At 40.9% G+C, this 24,018-nt stretch overlaps 2 protein-coding genes across 3 annotated transcripts in view; one reads left to right on the top strand and one right to left on the bottom strand.

Moving 5' to 3' along the window:
- The window catches only part of LOC119816157 (3-alpha-hydroxysteroid dehydrogenase-like), a 28,326-nt gene extending 17,534 nt beyond the window's left edge, over positions 1-10,792 (top strand). For both annotated transcript variants that reach the window (XM_038332505.2, XM_038332504.2), the window contains 5 exons: positions 4,498-4,620; positions 5,935-6,044; positions 6,297-6,462; positions 8,276-8,358; positions 10,545-10,792. In XM_038332505.2, coding sequence (XP_038188433.1) covers positions 4,498-4,620; positions 5,935-6,044; positions 6,297-6,462; positions 8,276-8,358; positions 10,545-10,587 — 525 coding nt within the window. In that variant the 3' untranslated portion in view covers positions 10,588-10,792. The remainder of the gene's footprint in view (positions 1-4,497; positions 4,621-5,934; positions 6,045-6,296; positions 6,463-8,275; positions 8,359-10,544) is intronic.
- Positions 1-24,018, bottom strand: part of LOC119816160 (aldo-keto reductase family 1 member C15-like) — a 181,264-nt gene that overhangs the window by 95,708 nt on the left and 61,538 nt on the right. The window lies entirely within an intron of this gene.

Here is a 24,018-nt window from a genome sequence, read left to right as displayed (position 1 = left end):
GTGTTAATTCAGTAAAGGGCTGTTCAGTTTCCATCAAATTGTGGGTTTTCTGTTGTTTCTGTTGTTGTAATCCAACTTTAATCCATGATAATTTATTAAGATACAGGGGATTGTTTCAATTTTCTTCTGTCTGTTGCGATTTGCTTTGTGATCGAGTATGTAGGCAATTTTGGACAAGGTTTTATGAAGTGCTGAGATATGTTTTTTCTGTTTTGATGAAATATTCTATAGATATGTGTTAGGTTCATCTCCATCCTAGTACTTTGGACTATTATTTCTCTGTTCAGTTTCCAATATTTCTCTGTTTCTGTCTGGATGACCTGCCCATTGGAGAAAGTGGAGTGTTGAAGACTCCTAGCATCAATATGTAGAATTCTATTTGTGGTTTAAGCTTTAGTAATGTTTCTTTTACAGATCTGGGTACCCTTGGATCTGAGACATATTCTTGGTGGCTTTTTCTTTGATGAGTATAAGATATCTTTCTCCATTTCTTTTGATTAATTTTGGTCTGAAGTCTATTTTGTTATGTATTATGATTGTAACACTTAAATGCTTGTTAGGGCAATATGATTGGAAGCCATTTACTCTGAGTAATTTCTATCTTTGATGTTGAGGTTTAATTCTTGTATGCAGAAGTATAGATTCTGTTTTTTAATCCATTCTTTTAGCCTATTCTTTTTATTGGCAAATTTAGTCCATTGATAGTGAGAGATCTTAATGACCACTGACTATTTGTTTCTATTATGTTATTGTTGTTAGTAATGCCTCTGTGTGTGTGTGTGTGTGTGTGTGTGTGTGTGTGTGTGTCTGTGTTTCCCTTCTTTGGTGTGAGATTATGTATAGTCTGTGTTTATGTGATTGCAGTTAACTTCCTTGGACCTGAGTTTTCCTTCTAGTACTTTGTATAGGACTGAATTTGTGGATAGATATTGTTAAAATTTGACTTTGTCATGAAATATCTTCTTTTCTCCATGTATACTGATTTAAAGTTTCACTGGGTATATTTGTCTGGGCTGGCATTAGTAGTTTCTCAGAGTCTGTAAAATATCTGTCCAGGCACTTCTGGCTTTTAAAGTCCCTGTTGAGAAGCTGGGTATAATTCTTATAGGTCTGCTTATACTTTACTTGGCCTTTTTCCTTTGCAGTTTTTAATATTCTTTCTTTGTTCTGTATATTTAGTGTTTTAATTAGTATGTGACACAGGGAATTTCTTTTCTGTTCCCATCTGTTTGGTGTTCAGTAAGCTTCTTGTACTGTAGTGAGGAGCTGCAGGCAGGCCTGCTTTTCGTCCCGCCTGGCTCCCGCACAGCTAGCTTTATACTCGAAATAACAACACACAAATTGTATTCATTTAAACACTGCCTGACCCATTATCTCCAGCCCCTTTCTGGCTAACTATCACATCTTGCTTAACCCATTTCTAATAATCTGTGCAGCACCACGAAGTGGTGGCTTAACGGGAAAGATTCAGCATGTCTGACCTGGTTGCTGACTCCATGGCGACTGACCCAGAGAGGAGAGGCATGGCGATTGACTAACTTCCCTTCTTTCCAGCATTCTGTTCTGTCTACTCCACCTATCTAAATCCTGCCCTATCAAAAAGCCAAGGCAGTTTTTTATTAACCAATGAGAGTCCTCCATCATTGTACCTTTATAGGTATGTCCTTCTTTAGATTAAGGAAATTTTCTTCTATGGTTTTGTTAAATATATTTTCTAACTTTTTGAGCTTGGATTCTTCTATTCCTATTATCCTTAGATTTGGATTTTTCTTGGTGTCCCAGAGTTCCTGGATGTTTTGTGTTCGGATTTTTTTTTTAGCTCTACCATATTCTTTGACTGATGAATCTATTTCTTCTATTGTATCTTCAACATCTGAGACTCTCTTTTTTATCTCTTGAATTCTGTTGGTAATGCTTACATCTGTATTTCCTTTACTTACTTTGATTTTCCATTTCCTGAATTCCCTCGGTTTGTGCTATTTTTATTGTTTCTATTTTGTTTTTAATGTATTGAGTCTAGAAATAGTTTTGTCCACCTATTTGTTTGTTTCTTCTGAACTTTCTTGTCATTCCTTAAAGAATTTGCTGATTTCCTCTAATACTTTGGTTGCCATTTTTTTCCTTGAGCTTTTTCTTCTTTTTTTTTAAATTTATGTTTTAAAATAATCTTTTTTAATTTTACATATCAATTCCTGTTCCCTCTTCCTCCTGCCCTCCTCCTCTCCCCATCTTCCACCCATCTCACCACCCATCCTCACTTCAGAGTAGATGATGCTTCCTTTCATGTGGAGTCAAGAAAATCTGGCACATCACTTTGAGGTGGGACCAAGGGCCTACTCCTTATATCTAGGCTGAGTACAGTATTCCTCCAATGGGAGTAGGCTTTAAAAAATCTAGTTCAAGCACTAGTGATAAATCCTGGTCCCAGTGCCGGTAGTTCCACAGACTACCCCAGATATACAACTGTCACCCTCATTCAGAGGTACTAGTTTGGGCCTATACAGGTTCGCACACTGTCAGTCTGAAGTCAGTGATCTCTCACTACCTCAGGTCAGGTTTTTTTGTGGCTATCCCCATCATGGTCTTGATCCCTTTGCTCATATTATCACTCCGCCTTCTCTTTGTTTGAACTCTCTGAGCTTTGCCCATTGCTAGCTGTGGATCTCTGCATCTGCTTCCATAAGTTGCTGGATGAAGGTTCTGTCATGACAGGGTAGTCATCAATCTGATTACTGGGGAAGACAAGTTCAGGCACCCTCTCCACTATTGCTTAGGGTATTAGCTGGGATCATCTTTGTAGATTTTTGGAAATTTTCTAGTGCCAGATTTCTTGCTAACCCATAATGACTCTCTCAATCAAGAAATCTCTTTCCTTGCTCTCCTTTTCTGTTTTTCCCCATATCAACCATCCCATTCCCTCATGTTCTCCTTCCCCCTTCCCTTCTCTTCTACCCTCTTCTTCCACCCTCCCTTCCACCACTATGCTCCCTATTTTCTCAGGAGTACTTCTCTATTTCCCCTTCCCAGGGGCATTCATGTATGTTTCTCTTAGGGTTCTCCTTGTTACCTAGCTTCTCTGGAGTCATAGAATATAGGCTGGTTATCTTTGCTTTATGTCTAATCTACATTTGTGAGTAAATATACACTGTGTTTCTCTTTCTGGGTCTGGGTTGCCTCACTCCAGATGATTTTTTTCTACTTCCATCCATTTGCTTCCAAATTTCAAGATGTCAATGTGTTTTTTAATCACTGAGTAGTACTCCATTGTCTAAATGCACCATATTTTCTTTATCCATTCTTTGGTTAAGGAGCATCTAGGTTGTTTCCAGGTTCTCGCTATTATGAATAATGCTGCTATGAATGTAGTTAAGCAAGTGTCCTTGTGGTATGACTGTGTATCTTTTAGGTATATACCCAAGAGTGGTATTTCTGGGTCTTGATTCCTAATTTTCTGAGAAACTGTCATACTGATTTCCAAATTGACTATACATATTTGCATTCCCACTAGCAATGAAGGAGTGTTCCCCTTATTCTGTTTCCTCACTGATCTTTTGAATTCCATGGTTTACCCACTTTGAGGGCTGGACTTCTAATATTCTGAATGACCTCTGGTCCAGCAGAGGGATGCTGCTGAGTTTGGGGCTAGCACTCTAGTTATATATGTGCATGACTTCTGAGCTGGCCAAGAGTCCTCTGGGATTCAGATACTGGCCTTGCTTCTAGTGAAGGAGGATTCTGCCTGATTTTCAGAATGTGAGCCCGGTCCTTTAGGTTCAGGATGCTGGCCTGGCCTCTGATGGGTGGAAGACTTCACCGGAGGTATTGGCAAGGATATGGTGATAAGGAGAAGAGGGGCAGTTGGAGGTATGGTAGTCAAGCACAGCTGGGGTGGGAGGCAGTATTACATGGGGTTCAGGGTGCTGGACATGCCTCTGGGGAATGGAAGGATCCAGACAGAGTTTGGAACTAATAAGTGGTAATGAGGAGAGGTTGGGTGGTTGGGGTTAGGCTGGGAAAGGAGGGGTGGGTGGAGGGAGATTTTACCTGGGATTCAGGATGCTGGCCTGGCCTCTTGATAATGGATGGTTTCAGCCAGATTTGTAGACACAGATCAGGTGGCAAAAAGAGGAGGGGGTATGTGGGCTTATGCTGGGTTTGGAAGGGGCAAATTGGCTGGAGTAGTGGCTTGCCTGCTTTTTAGGAAGCCGGACTGGCTTCTGATGGGGTGGAAAGCTTCTGCCAGAAGTGTGGGCTGGGATATGATGAAGAAGAAGAAAAGTAGAGCAATTGAAGTTATGTTGCTGGTTTTCTGGAAGCTGGCCTGACTTCTCATGTTGTCTATTTCTTCAGGACATAGAATTGTTTCTTGCTTTCACTTCTGCCCCTTATTTCTTCATCTCTAGACAGTCAAAGCCAGCATTGCTTGGAAACATCCCTTTTAACACCAATTCTTGGAACAACTGCTCATTTTATCCTTCACTATCTCTTCCACTAAAGGCCATGGAGAAGTGTAAGGATGCAGGACTGGCCAAGTCCATTGGAGTGTCCAACTTTAACCGCAGGCAGCTGGAGATGATCCTGAACAAGCCAGGGCTCAAGTACAAGCCTGTGTGCAACCAGGTGAGCCCTTTCCACTCCTTGCCCTTTTAGGCCTTAATTTGTTCTTAATTTGTTCTGCACCACTGACTCATAGCCATTTGTTGTCTAATCCCGTTCATTTTACCTTCATGGGATGGAAATTCTAAAAGTGGAGTCTCTCTGAGAGGATATAGAATCCTTTCATTAAAACTATGAGAAAGATAGTGGAACATTGGGGATAGCTTCGGGAAAATTGGATACAAGAAATATATCACGGAAAGGCAATCAAAGGAGGCAGCAGTCATAGTGTGGCCACTGAGGAGAATATGTTCTTCTCTATCTGTGAGAAGCAACTGGAAGAAGAAAGATGCTGTGGAGGGAACTGTGTACAGAAAGAAAGGTCCTGGAAAGACAGTGTGGGCAGTAAAGAAGGATGGAGCCAAAGTAAAAGATGGATGGTACAAACATGAATATTAGATGGTTGTGCTCTTGGTCCTGATTTCAAGTATATTAACCACAGTCATTGTTGTAGGAAAATTAACTGGAAGCTATCAAATTCATCTAGATTTATGAGATATCTTACTTGGTTATGGTGAAATCGTGATGGGAATTTTGGCCAGAGCACTTTGAGCTGAACTTTTGCCTGACCACACACATCATAGTCTACTCCTTCCTGCTTTCTGACAGCAAGTGAACTGTTTATACACACACACACACACACACACACACACACACACACCATGTGGATCACAGGAATTGAAATCAGGTCATCAGGCTTGCCAGCAAGTGCTAAGCCATTTCACCAGCCCCTTTTAGTTTCCTTACATAATAATTTGCTATAAAAACTTTTGACACATCAGGATAAAAGTCAATTTTATATGAGATAATATTAATTATTTTACACACTAATAGCACACATTTATAGTTTGCCTTTGACTACCAATGTTCTAAACCCTCACAGTGAAAGTCAGCATGAGCAAATGGATTTGTTTACCCTTTTTCTTATCTCTCTCTATTATGATGGATTTATGGGTTTCCTACATTAATATGGATCCTATCAAACTTGTTATTTTGTCATAAAACATTTCATCAAGAGCCTATAGCCAACCTTTGTGAAGTGGAAAGATTGTTTAGCATCCAAGAACGGGTCCATAGAATTATTTCTTCTCATATATATATATTAGAAAAATCTTTCTATAAGAGTGATTAAATATACTTTATTAAACTGATTGCAATTTAATTTATTTTTTACTTCAAATTTTACATTATACTTTTAAATTTTTCACATTCTTTCATTTTGATGTTTTCCTTTGGTGCTAATGCAAAGCTTCTTTTAATCTGATTGTTTTCTATCAGGTAGAGTGTCATCTTTATTTCAACCAGAACAAAATGCTGGAGTATTGTAAGTCCAAAGACATCGCTCTGGTTGCCTACTGTACATTGGGAAGTTCACGAGACCCAATGTGGTAGGTATCAAAAACAACAGCGAATCTCAAATATCATTGTTGAAATAGATTTAGTCCTTTAACAGCTCTCTAGATCTAACTCTCAGCTGACTTAGAGAGGATGGCATTTAAATTTCTGAGGTGATATTGACTCTACTGGCCTAAGGAGAATAGTTGCATATCTATGGTCTAGAGTATATAACAGTTTTGGAAGCCTCCTATCCTTAAGGTAATTTGAACTTCTATAGTTTAGCATTTTACCTTCCCTTCCAGGGTGGACCAAAGCAGCCCAGTACTTTTAGAAGATCCAGTTCTTTGTACCATGGCAAAGAAGTACAAGCAAACACCAGCGTTGGTTGCCCTTCGTTACCTGTTGCAGCGTGGGATTGTGACCCTGGCCAGGAGTTTCAATGAGAAGAGGATCAAAGAGATGATGCAGGTGATGTAGGCTCTGAAGCATCTGTGAAACATCCTGTCTTAGTTAGGGTTACTATTGCTGTCATGAAGCATCATGACCAAAAGCAACTTGGGGAGGAAAAGGTTTATTTGGCTTTGTTTCCACATTACAATTCACCATCAAAGGAAGTTGGGATAGGAACTCAACCAGGAGAGGAACCTGGAGGCAACAACTCATACAGAGAGGCCATGGATGAGTGGTGCTTACTGGCTTGCTCCTTATGGTTGCTCAAACTGCTTTCTTATAAAATCCAGGGCCACCAGCCCAGGGATGGCTTCACCACAATGGGCCTGGCATCTCCCATCAATCAATAATTAAGAAAATACATTACATTTGGATATTATGGAGACAATTTCTTAATTGAAGTTCCCTGCTTTCAGGTAACTCTAGCTTGTGGCAAGTTGACATAGACTAGTCAGCACATATCCTTAACGTGGGTCTTTTGTAATCTCTCATAACATCTTTGTGCTTGTTAGCCTCTTTTAAAATTATATTCATTTATATGTGTGTGTGTGTGCGTGCGCGCGTGCGCGCACACGCGTGTGTGTGTGTGCTTGTGTGTGTTCATGCATGCATGTGCCCATGATGTGTATGTGGAGGTCAGGTGACAGCTTTTCAGGAGTTAGCTTTTCTTTCAACTATGGATTTCAGGGATTGAATTCAGGTCTTCAGGCATGTGCCACAAGGGCTTTTACTTCCTATACCATCTTGCTGCTCTGGATTGAGTTTTCTCATTTGCAAAACAGTGAGGGTTTTCTATTGATTTGGCTGTTGGAGCACTGCTCTCCTTCATTGGCTTTCTATTTATTCTTTCGGTAACTAGCTTAGGCTGCACTTCATTACACATCACAATTTTTGTGGGGGTGGAGTAGCCTAGAAATGTCTGTTATTTCCTTTTATCTATAAGGTCATTTAAGAATCTTTCTCTCTCCCTATCCCCCTTCCATCTTTCTGTGTGTGTGCATGTGTGTGTGTGTTGTGCATGTGGACATAATCTGATGTGTGTCTGGTTGTCAGAGGACAATCTTGGATGTTTGTTGTCACTTTTTACTTTGACACAGAGTCCCTCGTGTACATAGCTGACACTGGGTGAACAGGATGTCCTAGTTAGTTTTCCTTTGCTGGCTTAAAACTGTGACCAAAAGGGAGGAAAGGGCTTGTTTGGCTTACACTGCAACAGCACCGTCCACCCGGCCTTCAACAGCTTTATCAGCTGTTCAGATACTGCTTTTCTCTTGTCTTCTACCACACTTTACAGTAGTACTATAGATTCATAAAATCATTATTCTGAATACACTGGGAGCTAGTGGTGATAATTTTGATCTCTAATTTAGATAAGATCTTTGGAAGCCAGTTCCTATGCTATTCGCTGATGACTTCATTACCATTTGACAATTTATAAATTAAACTATGTAAAACTTATTTTCTAATTTTTAATGGGATATAGGAGTCTCTGTCCATATATTTTACTAAACTCTATTGTTAAAATTTAGTTTTTAATGTTTTGTTCAGAATTTTAAGTCACATGTCTCAATAACATCATCTCTATTTTTTTCCTAGACTTTCCTTGGTTTGTAGTTGTGTGGTTCAGTCTCTTATGTAAGAACACGGCTTTTTTCTTTTCTGCCTGTTGTTTCTTAATAGTGTGAATGTTGTGAATGATATGTTCAAGAGATTGAGGACATGTCTCCTGTGTTTTTAATATTGCTTCTATGCCACTCTTTTGAATATGATTGGGTTTCCCAGACTTGCAATATGTAATATAAAAGTAATAAAATTTCTACTTCTGTGATAGGTTTTTGAATTCCAGTTGACTTCAGAGGACATGAAAGTCCTAGATGGTTTGAACAGAAATTTAAGATACAATTCTGGAGATTAGTAAGTACCTTTGATCAATACATTTCTTCAGTTTGTTGAGTAGAAACGTAATGTGCTAAATGTTACCTCGATATGCAGAAGACAAAAGCTAATGTGAGCTGGGGATGAGTTGCTCTGGGAGTTCTTACAGATTGTCTCTAGGGCTCTGCTCCACGGTGGAACCAGGGTCAGCTTGACTTCCACGTGTGCCTTCTGCCCATCTCAAGCCACAGAACTTTCTCAATAATACATTACCTTTGTTCAAACTGAAGCTCTGTGTAGGCTTCTGTTTTCTACAGCTGTGTCATGGAACATATACTTTACCATCTACCTGAGTTAAGTACCTGAGCTTATCCATCATCTCCCACATACCTCAGGGTGTTTTCCTAACTAGATCAATGAAATCTTTTCAACACCATGGTCTTAGTTAGACCCTCATATCTACTCCATATGCAATTGTTAATTATACCTTGTCAACTCGATGTTTTAAATAAATTCAAGTCTCTCAATATGCAATACCTTTTTCTGAACTCAGCCTCAAATTCCACCTTTGCATAAAACCAGTTGTTCTTTGTGAGGTGAAGAGAAACTATTGTTTTGCATTTAAAGAAATACAGAGATCTCAGTGCATAGGACAGAGATGTCTCAGATTAGTGAGCTTAGAACCTGAAGGAAGATCTTGGGGACATTCCATTGTTAGATTTTTTTTTCCTTTTTATCGAGACAGGGTTTCTCTGTGTAGCTTTGGAGCCTGTCCTGGACCTCACTTTGTAGACCAGGCTGGCCTCACACTCACAGAGATCCGCCTGCCTCTGCCTCTCATGTGCTGGGATTAAAGGTGTGTGCCACCACCACCTGACAGTTGAGAAAAATTTGAAGCCTACAAATGGTCTTTAGTTTTCCTTCCATCTATAAGACTAGGCAAAGTGAGAAAAGACATGCCCTATAAAAGAGTGTGGGCAGTAGTGTGTAATTTTTCTGCCCATGGGAATTTAAATTCACAATATAAATAATGTAATGGTGTATGAAATGAGAATAGTCCAATTAAAAATTTTATTGCTCAAGAAAATAGCAGATACACCATTAATAATTTTTTCTATGTATAAAAAATTTAAGAATTAGGGGAAATAGTACAAAAATAGAGAGAATGGAAGGCATAAAGGTGTTATTGCTGTATTTTATGTTTAGCCATAAAAAATGGAAGAATGATGCCTTTAATCCCAGCACTCGGGAGGCAGAGGCAGGCGGATCTCTGTGAGTTCGAGAACAGCCTGGTCTACAAGAGCTAGGCTCCAGGACAGGCTCTAAAGCTTCAGAGAAACCCTGTCTCGAAAAACAAAAAAAAAAAAAATGGAAGAATGATCTTTGTCAATTATATTTGTGTCACTAGTAAAGTGTACAAATTACCAAATGACAAAGCATGCATCTAGAATAAGGGTCTTAACATTGTTAAACTGGGTATGGTGGTACACAACTATAGCCCCAACACTGGGAGATAGAGGCAGAGGCTCACAAGTTTCCAATTATTGTCAGCTATATAGTGAGTTTGAGGACAGCCTGGGATATGTGAGACCCATTCTAAAAAAATTGAAATTTTTTCATTTATAAATTTGCTTGTAAATCACATGTGTTAGGGTTACCATTGCTATGAAGAAACAGCATGATCAAAACAACATGGGAAGGAAAGGTTTTATTTCTCTTATACTTACATATAATAGTTCCCTATCAAAAGCAGTGACGGTAGGAACTCAAGCATGGCAGGAACTAGTCAGCAGGAGCTGATGCAGCAGCCATGGAGGAGTGCTGCTTACTGGCTTTCTCTACATGATTTGCTCAGTCTGCTTTCCTATAAAACCCAGGACTACCAGCCAAGGAATGGCACCACCCACAATGAATTGTGGCCTCCCACATCAATCACTAATTAAGAAAATGCTCTATACTGGCTTGTCGGTAGCTGGATCTCATAGAAGCATTTTCTCAATTGAGGCTCTTTCCTCTCAGATGATTCTTGCTTGTGTCAAGTTGACATAAAACTAACCAGTACAATATGTAACACCATGTTTGATAGTAAAAAGAAAGTGAACTTGTTAGCAATAACTAGTATATCTTAAACTAGCCTTTAGTACTGACCAACATTTGGATTCATCCTTCCTCAAAACAAATAAGAGTCGATTTCTTATATTAGGCATGTTTTTTTCTAATTGTAGTTTTGATGGACATCCCAATCATCCATTTACTGATGAATATTAACATGGAAGCCCTTGTCTGAATTCCTACCAGAAGATCTGTTTATGCGTCATGATATGAGACAAGTGTTGGACACTGGCCATTGAACACATCACTTCTTATCAGACCTTCTTGTCTTGTCAATTCACAGTCAGCTAAAGCTAAGTCCCCAGTGCTGTGTGAGAAGTCTGAAAGACAGCATCAATATTAAAGATACCAAAAATTCTTACATTTTGAAAGATTATTTTATTTTTATTTACATATATATGTCCTACAAGTATGAGGACCTCATGACTACAGTGTCTATGGAGGGTGACAGATCACCTGGAACTAGAGTTACCAATGGTTATGAGTCACAATGTGGGTGTTGGAAGCTAAATCTTAGTCTTCTGTAAGAGCAGCAAGCCTTTAAACACTTTGCCAGTTCACCAGGTCCTACCCTAAAGATTCTTGCCTGCTTCTATTTCTGTGACTTCAATGGTTTATTTCCTTCTGACACCAACCTGATTTGCCCAGAAGTCTTGGACTGAAGGCATGAGATGATGACCATCATTTAGTAGACATTTTTTGGGTAGGAGTTGGAAGAAATTTTATCATTTAGGGAATTACCAATGATAGATTATTGAGTCAATATTGCTCAAAAATTTTGAGAAAGAAGAAAGTACTCTGCCATTATTTTGTTCTTAGTTTGGAGGTGAGGCACATCTGGCAAAAGTGACCAGGAGTCCACGACTTCCTTCACCAATCTAAGGACCAGAGCTGCAAGAGCATGGAGATAAGGTTTCCCTGGGGGAAGGTTGGGAGGTGGGGGGGTTGGGAAGTGGGGGGTGGGTAAGAAGAGACTTCAACTAAAAGAATCATCATGATACAGATATGGGGAGGCAGAAGAAAGCTGAACACGTCTCTGCTTACTTGTTACAGGTAAAAGGGAAATCTACATATTTTATCCATGATAGAGATCTAGACGTGACATTTGTATTTTCATGAGTATCAGCAGTTGCCTCATTGAGCCATGGTAGGAAAAATTTTCCTAGATTTAAAAATTGATTTGTGAAATTTGATCTTATGTGTTTATAGGTAAGCAATTTAGACTTATAAAATATCTACAAGGTATTAAATTGTGTTATCAACTTATTAAAAGGATGATTGATGAGACAAATTCTTTAAATTTTCAAATATTATTTGAAATACTGTATTTGACCAGCACAGTGTTTTAAGAATTGTTAAGTTTGGGCAATATCTTTTCTGTTTGTTTGTTTGTTTGTTTGTTTGTTTTTCTTTTTTATTTATTTTTCCATTCAAAAATTTACACTTCCTCCCCTACTCCCCTTCCCCTCCTGCTCCCCCACTCACTCTCCTCCCTTCTCCTCCCTCCTTAAAAGAAGGCAGGGAACCCTGCCCTGTGGGAAGTCCAAGGCCCTCCCTGTGGGGCCCTCACCCCTTATTCTCAAAGGGGCAAGGAGAAATTTCCTAGCAGAATGTTTTCCCAGGAAGATAGTGGCCTCCCTCTCTCCCACCCAGGAGATTACAAGTACAAGGTCACTTAGCTCAGCTCAGCCAGCCACCTGGTACAGGCTGATAAAGATGGCCTAACTCAAATACAGTGGCCTCGCTCTAAAACAAGGAACAAACTGACTTAGAATGGGAGGAAGCAAAAGTCCTTGTATTCATGCCAAAGCATCTTCAAAGATTCTCTTTGTAGTTATGCCTTTAAAAAGCTTACCCCACAGAGGAGATACAACTCCTCTCTACCTTGTTGTAACGGGGATGGAGATGAGTTCCAAACATGTTTGTATTATGCTGATTAAACCTTGTTTATTACAGTCTGGGCCTCTCTGGTGGTCTCTCTCTCTGGGGGGTCGTAATCTGAGCACAACACTCCCCCCTACATCCAGGCCTAGGAAGCTTTGCATCCCAATAGTCTAGGGTCCCAAAAAGTCAGTACATGCAGTAGAAACAAGTCCCAGTGCCTTTATCAATGGCTTCCCAGTCAGCCCCCATTGTCAGCCACATTCAGAGCGTTGGGTTTGATGGCATGCTCATTCAGTCCCGGTCCAGCTGAATTTGATGAGCTCCCATTAGAACAGGCACACTGTCTCAGTGGGTGGACCAACCCCTCACTGCCCTGACTTCCTTGCTCATCTTCTCCCTCCTTCTGCTCTCAACTGGACCTTGGGAGCTCAGTCTGTTGTTCTAATGAGGGTCTTTGTCTCTATCTCCATCTGTCGCCTGACGAAGATTCTATGGTGATATTCGAGATAATCATCAGTGTGATAGTGGGGCAAGGCCAGTTCAGGCTCCCTCTGCTCTGCTGTCCAAGGACCTACCTGGAGACATCCCCGTGGACACCTGAGATCCCCTCTAGAGCCAAGTCTTTTGCCAACCCTAAAATGGCTCCCTTAATGTTGATATCTTCTTCCCTGCTCCTATATCCACCTTTCCAACATCTCCACCCTCCCACTCTCCCCACCTCTCTCCAGTCTTTCCTTTCTCCCTTCTCTCTCCCCTTCTCCCCTTTCCCCAACAGCACCTCACCCCTACCCCCACCCCCATGCTCCCAACTTTTGCCTGGCAATCTTGTTTGCTTTCAATTTCCAGGAGGCTCTATATATGTTTTTCTTTGGGTTCACCTTGTTATTTGGCTTCTCTAGGCTTGCAAACTATAGGCTTAATGTCCTTTGTTATGGCTAGAATCCACTAATGAGTGAGTACATACCATATTCATCTTTTTGGGTCTGGGTTATCGCACTCACGATATTGTTTTATATATCCATCCATTTGAATGCAAAATTCAAAATGTCATTATTTTTTTACTGCTGAGTAGTACTCTAATGTGTATATATTCCACACTTTCTTTATCCATTCTTCCACTGAGGGGCATCTAGGTTGTTTCCAGGTTCTAGCTACTACGAATAATGCTGCTATGAACATAGTTGAACAAATGCTTTTGTAGTATGATTGGGCATCTCTTGGGTATATTCCCAAGAGTGGTATTGCAGGATCCTGAGGTAGATTGATTCCCAATTTCCTGAGAAACTGCCACATTGATTTCCAAAGTGGTTGCACAAGTTTGCATTCCCACCAGCAATGGATGAGTGTTCCCGTTACTCCACATCCTCTCCAGCATAGGCTATTATTGGTGTTTTTGTTTTTAGCCATTCTGACAGGTGTAAGATGGTAGCTCAAAGTTGCTTTGATTTGCATTTCCCTGATCGCTAAGGAACGTGACCTTAAGTGTCTTTTGGCCATTTGAACTTCGTCTGATGAGAATTCTCTTTTCAGTTCAGTACCCCATTTTTAATTGGGTTAATTAGAATTTTCATGTCCAGTTTCTTGAGTTCTTTATATAGTTTGGAGATCAGACCTTTGTCAGTTGCAGGGTTGGTGAAGATCTTCTCCCAGTCAGTAGGCTGCCTTTGTGTCTTAGTGACAGTGTCCTTTGCTTTACAGAAGCTGCTCAGTTTCAGGAGGTCCCATTCATTCACTGTTGCTCTTGTTTGTTAGTTTGTTTTTCAAGACAGGTTTCTCTGTAGCTTTGGAGCCTGTCCCGGAACTAGCTCTTGTAGACCAGGTTGGCCTGGAACTCACAGAGATCCGCCTGCCTCTGCCTCCCAAGTGCTGGGATTAAAGGCGTGCGCCACCACCACCCAGCTTAAGTTTGGGCTTAAGTTTTGCACAAAAAGTTTTTTTAAAAAATCAGAGAGCAAAGGTGATGGTGCTCAGAGAAGGTCCAGAAGAAGGTCAAGGTAAATTTTAAAAAGAATGTTATCTACTGAGTTTCAAGGACACACCTGGATTTATATATTTCATTAATAGCTATCTCAATTAAGAATTTTTTGAGACAGTTTCATCTTATATACTCCATGCTGACCTGGAACTCAGACATCCATTCACCCCTCCCTCCTCTAGAATGCCGAGATAAAAGACCTAACACTATACCTATATATTTGAAGTCTCTTAAATAAAAGGAAAAAGTTATCAAAAATCAATAAAACTGCTACTTACATATTAATAAATTACATATTAATAAATAATATGAATTAATAGCAAAATGAAACCCTATGAAATGTACCAATACAATGAAAATGTCATGTTCTTATTAATAAATGGAAAAATTATATGTTATAATGGGGAATGTGAAACTGCTTTCAGGAATTAAGCAACATATAAAAACTAGACATTTCATGGCCCTCCCACAGCCAGGATCTCTGGTGATGTTTGTGGCTCCTGATACCATTGAAGACCATGCTGATGCCAGGGTTCTGGGCTATTACTTGGAGCATGGTCACATCTGAGCCTGGGCTGCTACTGGTCACCATGTCTAGGTCCTAGGTCCTAACACAGCCAGTAACTGTGTTGGTGTCTGTGACCCATGGTGACACCAAAGGACACACAGGTGCCCAGGAGCTGGGCCACAGTTGGTGGCATGTTGGTTTCTGAGGGCTGTGCTGTCTCCAGGGCCAGGCCGATCTGGGTGGCCTGCACTCTCACACAGTGGCATGGTGTCATCAGGGCCCAGGCTTCTGTCACTGGTCATGTCTGGGTCTGTGGTCCAGCAGTAGCCAGGGTCTGGGTTGATGTCTGTGACTCCTGCTGCCTCTAGGGGATGTGCAGATGTCTAGGGTCTAGACAGCAACCTGAGACCCTTTTGATGTCTGAGAACCTTGAGGCCACTAGAGCCATACAGATCAGGGTGGCTTGTTGGGAGCAGTGAGACTCCAGGTCTTGAATTTCTTGTAATCCCCTAATCTGAGTGCCTACAGCTGCTCTAAGCACGAGACCTTCGGGAGTTCCTGATGGCAGGAGAGTGGTTTCTGGTGGGTTTGGCTGGGGCCTGGCTATCTCTATATAATCTGCCCCTGAACACAATAAAGGGGGCATTCTTGGGGAATTCAAGGATGACCCCGTGTCGCTGTCTTTCTGTCTGTCTGTGTTTGTGTATTTTAATCTCCTGCCCTTTGCCCAAATCTCGTGAACTGGGTGGGTGTCAGCGCACCAAACGCAGACACGGGGGCGCGGTGCGCGGAAGTGGCTTATGCTCCCACTGGGGCCATGAAGACTTTCAGGCCGACCTGCTGCCTTGGCCCTGTCTGGGTCCGTGGTCCTGATACCACCGGTGTTTGTACAACACCGGGTCACAGGAACCATGCATGCTGAATTGTGAGGGCTCTGCCCTGGCCCTAGGATAGAAGGCTGTGCTCCCAGCTGAACACTACAGCAAGAGAGCCGGTCCCACCTCACATGGGAGAGCTGGCTCCTGCACTCCGAGAAATGGCCCCATCTCTCACCAGGGGCAGGGGAGAGATGGTCCTAGGGCATGGACCTAGGAGGGCTGGCTCTGTCCCTCACCTGAGAGGGGCAGTCCCAGTTGGCCCAGACCAACCAATTCAGCTACCACCAAGATACAAATTCTGGGCCTTTGGTTGGCCCACCCTAACATCTTTCCCATCCTGCTGAAGTTTGTGAAGGGTTTTGTTCCCAGGAACAATAACTGCAGGATCTCCATGACTTACGGCAATAGAATGAGACCGAGAGGAGTGAGGGTCCGGTGATGATGGTGTGCCAGAGGCCTTGAACCAGACCACTGACTCATTGCAATGAACATTTTGCAGATGGTGTGGATTTGACAAAAGGGTATACAGTGTGAGACACCACATCACCTAACACCACTAGGATGAATGAAGAAGTGTTGCAAAGACAGAGGGGCAAGGTAGTTTTATTTATTTGTTTGTTTTTAATACATTTTAGGGGGTTTCTTTGAGGGGAATGCTGCAGGTTTGAGGGGCAGGTATGGAGGAACTGGTAGGTGACCAGGATTGGGGTGCATGGTGTGAAATTTCCAAAGAATCAATAAAGAATTAAGTAAAAAAAAAAAAAAACATCAAATTACCTTTTGAGGTAGCTGTACCGCTATACACCTCCACTAGCAATGAATGAAGACACTCATTGCAGAGTATTCCAGCATTTGGTGTTGTCAATTTTCTGAAATTTACCCATCTACTAATTTTATCACCTCATTATTATTTAATTTTTAAAAAAACAAATAGACAACAACAAAGCAACTAGATATTTATGTCATGATCATAGATTCAATGTCAATAGGGTGAATGAGTCAGTTCTAAATCAACCAAATATTTCAAGGCAATAGCAAATAAATACTTAGGCTTTTTCTTTTGTGGAAGTTGATTAGGTGGTTATAAACTTTACATGACATATTGCTAAGACAAAATAAAGTTACTCTTAAACAGAAGAAATTATGGAGACGCTGACTTTGAACATTATAAAGAGCATACAGAAGTTAAACACATTAGGGCTGGAGTGATGGCTCAGCCTGACCAGTGCATGAAGTCCTGAGTTTGACCCCAGAACCCACACTTTAAAAGACGGCTATGGTAATACACACACTTGTAAATTTACTGTTGGGGAGGCAAAGACAGGTGTATCCATGCCCTCCTAGCCCACTTGGCAGGTTCCAGACTGGTGAAAGAGCATGTCAAGGAAAACAACAACAACAGCAACAAATCAGAAAAAAATGGATGGTATCTTAAAAATAACAACCAAGACTGTGCTCTGGCTCCCACACACCCACATACATACAGGCATGTGTTTAACAAATTAAATTTAAATTAAATTAAATACTCCAGTCAAAACTAGAGAGAGCAGTGCGCCATGAAAATAGAGCAGAAGTTCTTCCATCTTGAGTTCTTGCTGAGACCATTTTAGGTTAAACTAGATTTTGATCTTAATGGGAAGTCCTGTGGGAAATTATCCAGCTTCATTCTAGGGACTCGAGGTCAATACCCCAGCTAATTTATCTTGGGTTCTATTAAACTGTCTGCTTGTGCAAGCCTCCCTTTTAAGCTGCCAAGAAAAAGAACAGGATATAGTTTTTGTCTTTAAAATTCCCTTACTCTAAATGTTCCGCATTACACATGGATCCAAGGTGCCTGAGTGTAGTCCCAGCTGGCTTGAATAGAGACTTTCAAATGGCTATAGATTATCTGAGGGGTCTTCTCTAGAGGTAACCACAACACCAGAAATATACTACTGCGACTATGAACACTTGATATCCAATTGAAAACGGCAGATTATGTTGGAGGAGAAGTATTTGATCTGTCATTCTACTATGACAAAAAAGCCACCTTAAATCAAAGGACAGACAGAGTCTGCGATTGGCTGACTCATGATTGATGAGCCATGGAGCCATTGGAGGAATAAGGAGGCCTGATAGCAAGGGACAGGGAGAAAGAATAGAGAATTTTGAGGGTTGGTAGATAACACACACACACACACACACACACACACACACACACACGGAAAGAGGGTAAGCCTATCAATTCTCTGATGGTCCTTGGATTTGTCAAGTTTTTATCTCAGTTTCTGAATCACCAGTTTTTAATATACTAGAACAATTTACATAAACAGGTATATATTTAGATAATTGTTCTGTGTATTAATTAATGAGTTTTAGCATAATTAAACATCTACTGAGCAGATGACACTCTAATATTTTTCAGTGATAAGAAAAGAATATTTTTATGTTTCCTATATAGAAAAGGTCATGATACTCATGAAGTTTGGAGAACAGTCATGAAGAATCTCATTACAATAACAGTAGATCCAGGCTTGGTGTTACTCGCCCGTATTTGTAGCACTTGGAAAGCAGAGAATAGAAGATCAGGAGTTAAAAGTCATCCTCAGCTCCATGGCATGTTCAAGGGAGGGCAGCCTGTAAGCTACAGGAGAGACTATCACAACACACACAAAACCCAAAACAAAGCAAAAAATAAGCCGGATATGGTGACACACATCAAGAATCCCAGTAGTCAGGAGGATGAGGCAGGAGGAACTACAAAATTGGTGCTAGCCTGGACTTCATAACTTGATAGCTGAGTTACATAGGAACCGATTTCAAAAACCATAACAAAGTTACATAGGAACCGATTTCAAAAACTGAAACAAAGCGCGCGCGCGCGCGCGCACACACACACACACACACACACAAAGGGTTGAGTGTTTGTGGAAGTTTGTTCATAAAAATATATCACGTAAAAGTGAACATAGAAATTGCTTGATAAAATATTTCAATAAGTATTGCTGATGCTATAAAAGGATTACTATTTAAAATATATGAATTTTGTAGCTTTATCATAAAGACTTCAGTTTCAGACCTCCCAGCAACTTTGTCCTTGCGGCTGGTTGCTCCAGTCGCGCCAGGAGGGGGCGCACATGTAGCCCAGTCACGCAATCACAGGGCGACCAGAGGAATTCTGATGTCCCTACCCAGCAGTGTCGACTCATCTAGATTCTTTCTAGCCAGTTCTGGCGCCACACGTTCCATTGAGGACGAACAGTGGCAGGTTTCCTAAATGCCACTCGCTTAGCTCATCAGCACAGCTGGAGAAAGTGGCATGGCCGGGGGCGAGGGTGGGGAAGTGGGGGATTCACAATCTGCTCAAGAAAGAGGCTGTCAGTTTTCTGGGTAGCTCGGATCTAGGTAGTGCTTAACTCGGTCACTCAGAGAGAGCTCTCTGGTAGGAATTTGGCACTTTTGATACAGCTTGGGGTTCGGCGAGTCGCTAAGTCCCGTCGGGGTCTAAGAGAGTTGCCGAGAAAGTCCGATCTAGGAGAGCCGGCCGGTGACAAGGACATACTGGGAGTCAAGTAGCTAAGTCACAGTGAGTAGTTCAGGACATCATCACGAAGACTCCATACTGGGTCTTTTGGATCTGGCAGCAACAGCTCACTCTTAAACCCTGGGAGGAGTTTTTCACAGCCCCAAACTGCGCAAGCTCTGCACGGACTACAAATCCCAACATGCACTGCAAGCACCACTTTCACACAGATAAATGCCATTCTCGCCAGGACTTCTAAAACTGTGCAATTATCCGCGTTCCAGACTCTAGAACTTCAAGTTCCGAATCGTTGATACCTGCGGGGGTGCTATTCTGCCTTCGTAGGTATTTGTTTATTTTGTTTTTGTTTCCTTGTTTAGTTGGGGTTTTTTTTGTTCTGTTTTGTTTTGTTGTATAAATTAGTAGCCCATATTACCTACAATGCAACACACAATCAAGGCATGCAATATTCCTACCTCCTCCAAAAGTTCTTCTGTAGTCTTCCTGTGACGATTGTTCAGAAGTGGCTGACTATTCTTTAAATTGCTACTTATTTATTTCATAAGAGAGCATAGGAACCTTCTTATATTTCGTTTAACAATTGTACCAGAAGTACCTTCTGTAGAACAGTGTAAACCACTTTCCCTATTTTTATTTAGTTTAGAGTTTGGGGAGGCTGAAGGACATGATGGTGACAAGACACAGCTCAGATTAGGACCACAGCCTGGTGGCTCAGCATGGGGAACCACAGCAGAGATTCCATCACCAGATGAGAATGTAAAGAAAGCTGTGGACCAATGATGTAATTTAGAGTTCACTACCAAAGGTCACACCCTAATGCTAGTTCCCACCTCCACAACTACCTCTTTCCCCTCTCTCTTAAATCCCTATGTGGGCCCAGAATTAGAGTTTTTGTTCTTCCCTTGAGGAAAACAGGAACGGTGAAGTGCCGGATTTGTTCATTAGTTTGACTGAATCATTCTACCATACATACACAGAGAAGTACATCTGGCCTTCCTTCCTCCATTCCCAGTCTAAAATATTGAAATGCTTTCCATTTATGAACTTTACTGGTAAATAATGTGTTAGGGTTACCATTGCTATGAAGAAACAGCATGATGAAAGCAACATGGGAAAGATAGTTTTTATTTTACTTACACTTTCATATAACAGTTCCCTATCAAAAGCAGTGAAGGTAGGAACTCAAGCAGGGCACAAACCTGGAGGCTGGAGCTGATGCAGCAGCCATGGAGGAGTGCTGCTTAATGACTTGCTCTACATGCTTGCTCAGTCTGGGTTCCTATAAAACCCAGGACCACCAGCCCAGGGATGCCTCCACCCACAATGGACTGTGATCTCTCACATCAATCACTAATTAAAAAATGCTCTATTCATTTTCTGGTAGCTGGATATTATGGAGACATTTTCTCAATTAAGACTCTTTCCTCTCAGATGACTCTTGCTTGTGTCAAGTTGACATAAAACTAGCCAGTACAATATGCAACACTGTGTTTAATAGTAAAAAGAAAGTGAACTTGTTAGCAGTAACTAGTACATCTTAAACTAGCCTTTAGTACTGACCAACATTTGAATTTATCCTTCTTTAAAACGAGGAAGAATCAATTTCTTGTATTAGGCATTTTTTTCTAATTGCAGTTTTAATGGACATCCCAATCATCCATTTACTGATGAATATTAACATGGAGACCCATGTCCAAATTTCCACCAGAAGATCTGTTTATGCGTCATGATATGAGACATGTCCTGGACACTGGCCATTGAACACATCACTTCTTATCAAACCTTCTTGTCTTGTCAATTCACAGTCAGCTAAAGCTAAGTCCCCAGTGCTGTGTGAGAAGTCTGAAAGACACCATCAAGGTGTTTATCCCGATGACTCTTACATTTTGAAAAATTCGTTTATTTTTTATTATACATGTGAGTATCCTACATGTATGTGGACCTCATAAATATTCTTGTTCACTGAGGGCAACAGATCACCTGGAACTAGAGTTACCAATGGTTATGAGTCACAATGTGGGTGTTGGAAGCTAAATCTTAGTCTTCTGTAAGAGCAGCAAGCCTTTAAACACTTTGCCAGTTCACCAGGTCCTACCCTAAAGATTCTTGCCTGCTTCTATTTCTGTGACTTCAATGGTTTATTTCCTTTGACTCCTTCTGACACCAACCTGATTTGCCTAGAAGTTTTGGACTGAAGGCATGAGATGATGACCATCATTTAGTAGACATTTTTGGGTAGGAGTTGGAAGAAATTTTATCATTTAGTGAATTAACAGTGATAAATTATTGATAAGCCAATATTCCTCAAATTCTTTGAGAAAGAAGAAAGTACTCTGCAGTTTATCCCGCTCTTAGTTTGGAGGTGAGGCACATCTGGCAAGGGTGACCAAGAGTCCCAGGGCTTCCTTTACCAGCCCAGGAACCAGGGCTCCAAGAGCATGGAGATAAGATTTCCCTGTGGGAAAGTTGGGAGGTTGGGAGGTGGGTAAGAAGGGAACTCTTCTAAAAGAGTCATCATGACACAGACGTGAAGACAGAAGAAAGCCAAACATGTCTCTGCTTGGGAAATATTTGTTTTTGATCATTTTATGCTAGGTAAAAAAGAATTTTATGTATTTTATCCAAGATAGAGATCTAGACTTTCAAGGGTTTCAGCAGTTGCCTTATCAAACTACGGCAGGAAAAATTAATTCACATCAGTGTAAACTCAATACTCAGCAAATTTTCTTGGATTTTGAACTTGTGAAACATGATCTTATGTATTTATAGGTAAACAAGTTGGACTTATCAAATATAAAATATCTCTAAGATATTAAATTGTGTTGTCAAATTAATATTAAAAGTATAGAGCAATGATGAGACAAATTCTATCAATTTTCAAAAATTATTTGAAAAACTGTATTTGACCAGCACAGTGTTTTAAGCATTGTTATGTTTGGGCAATATACTTTGCACAAAGTGTGATTCTCCCGGGGAACCACGTCTCCTAGGCCTCTGTGCGCAGGCGCAGAGGCCATAGCGTCACTCGCCCAAGAACTACGTATCCCAGAAGGCGTCTGTACGCAGACGGACCCTGTGCGCAAATCAGTTTCGCTCCGCCGAGATCCGAAGAACTACATTTCCCAGGAGCAGCGCAGTATACATCCGCGCATGCGCAAATCCCCTTTAACTGTAGAAATCGCCACGTACTCTTCCTCTTCGCCCACCCCCCCCACCCCCGTTCCTTCCTCACTGTCGGACACACCCTTCCCTTAATAAGCAGGCTCCACGTGGGCTCGCTGTCCACATGTAGACATGTGTTCAACAAAAATTAAATACGCCAGTCAAAACTAGAGAGAGCAGTGTGCCATAGAAATAGAGCAGAGGTTTCTCCATGTTGAGTTCTTGCTGAGACCATTTTAGGTTAAACTAGATTTTGATCTTAATGGGAAGTCCTGTGGAAAATTATCCAGCTCCATATTAGCAACCCAAGGTTAATGCCCCAGCTAACTTATCTTGGCTTCTGTTAAACTCTCTGTGCAAACCTCCCCCTGAAGCTGCCACGCAAAAGAACAGGATAAACCTTTTGTCTTTAAAAGGCCCTTACTCTAAATGCTCCGCATTACACTTGAGTCTAGAGTACCTGCATGTAGTCCCAGCTGGCTTGAATAGACTTTCATATGGCTATAGATTATCTGAGTGGTCTTCTCTGGGGGGTAACCCACAACACCAGATACATACTACAGTAACTATGAATATTTGATATCCAATTGAAAATGGCACATGTATTTTGCAGGAGAATTATTCTCCCTGTCATTCCACAGTGCCAATGAAGCCACCTTGAATTAAAGGACAGAGTCTGCAATTGCCTGACTGGGATGAGCCATTGAGTCATTGGAGGAATTAGGAGGCCTGATAGCAAGGGACAGGGAAAGAGAATAGGGAATTTCTGGGGCTCATAGATGGAAAAAAAAACCATAAAGAGAGGGTCAACCAATTGACTCTCTGATGTTCCTTGATGTTTATCAGACAGATCTTTATCTGAATTTCTGACTCCCCAGATTTCATTATACTAGAACAATTTATGTAAACATAGGTGTATATATAGATAATTGTTTCACATATTAATTAACATTATAGCATAATTAAACATCTACTCAGCAGAAGATACTCTAATATTTTTTCAAAGGTAATAAATAATATTTTTGTGTTTCCTATATAGAAAAGGTCATGATACTCATGAGGTTTGGAGAACAGTCATGAGAATTACAATAACAGCAGATCCAGGCTTGGTGTCACTCACCGTATTTCTAGCACTTGGAAGGCAGAGAATGGAGGATCGGGAGTTAAAAGTCATCCTCAGCTCCATGGCATGTTCAAGGGCAGCCTGTGAGCTATGGGAGAGCCTGTGTCAATACACACAAAACCCCAAAACAAAGCAGAAATAAGCTGGGTGTGGTGACACACACCGAAATCCCAATAGTCAGGAGGCATAGGCAGGATGAACTGCAAATTTGGTGCTAGACTGAACTTCATAACTCGCCAGCTGAGTTTCATAGAAACCTATTTCAAAACCAAACCAAAGTAACACACACACACAAAAAGTGGAAGTATATGTTCATAAAAATATGTCATGTAAAAATTAACATAGGATTTTTTGGGAAATATCTCTATAAGTATTGCTAATGCTCTAAGGATTAATATTTAGAATATGTGAATTTTGTAGCCTGATCATAAGAGTTCAGTTTTAGATTTTCTTTTTTTTGCATACATTAACAGACATTTTATTAAGTTCTCAACAAGAGACTATAACACCAAATTGTTTAGCAGAAATCTGTTC

Source organism: Arvicola amphibius, chromosome 6, assembly GCF_903992535.2.
Source record: "Arvicola amphibius chromosome 6, mArvAmp1.2, whole genome shotgun sequence".
NCBI classification, from domain to species: domain Eukaryota; kingdom Metazoa; phylum Chordata; class Mammalia; order Rodentia; family Cricetidae; genus Arvicola; species Arvicola amphibius.
Note: the sequence above shows the minus strand (reverse complement) of the source record. Positions and strands in the feature narration are given on the sequence as shown.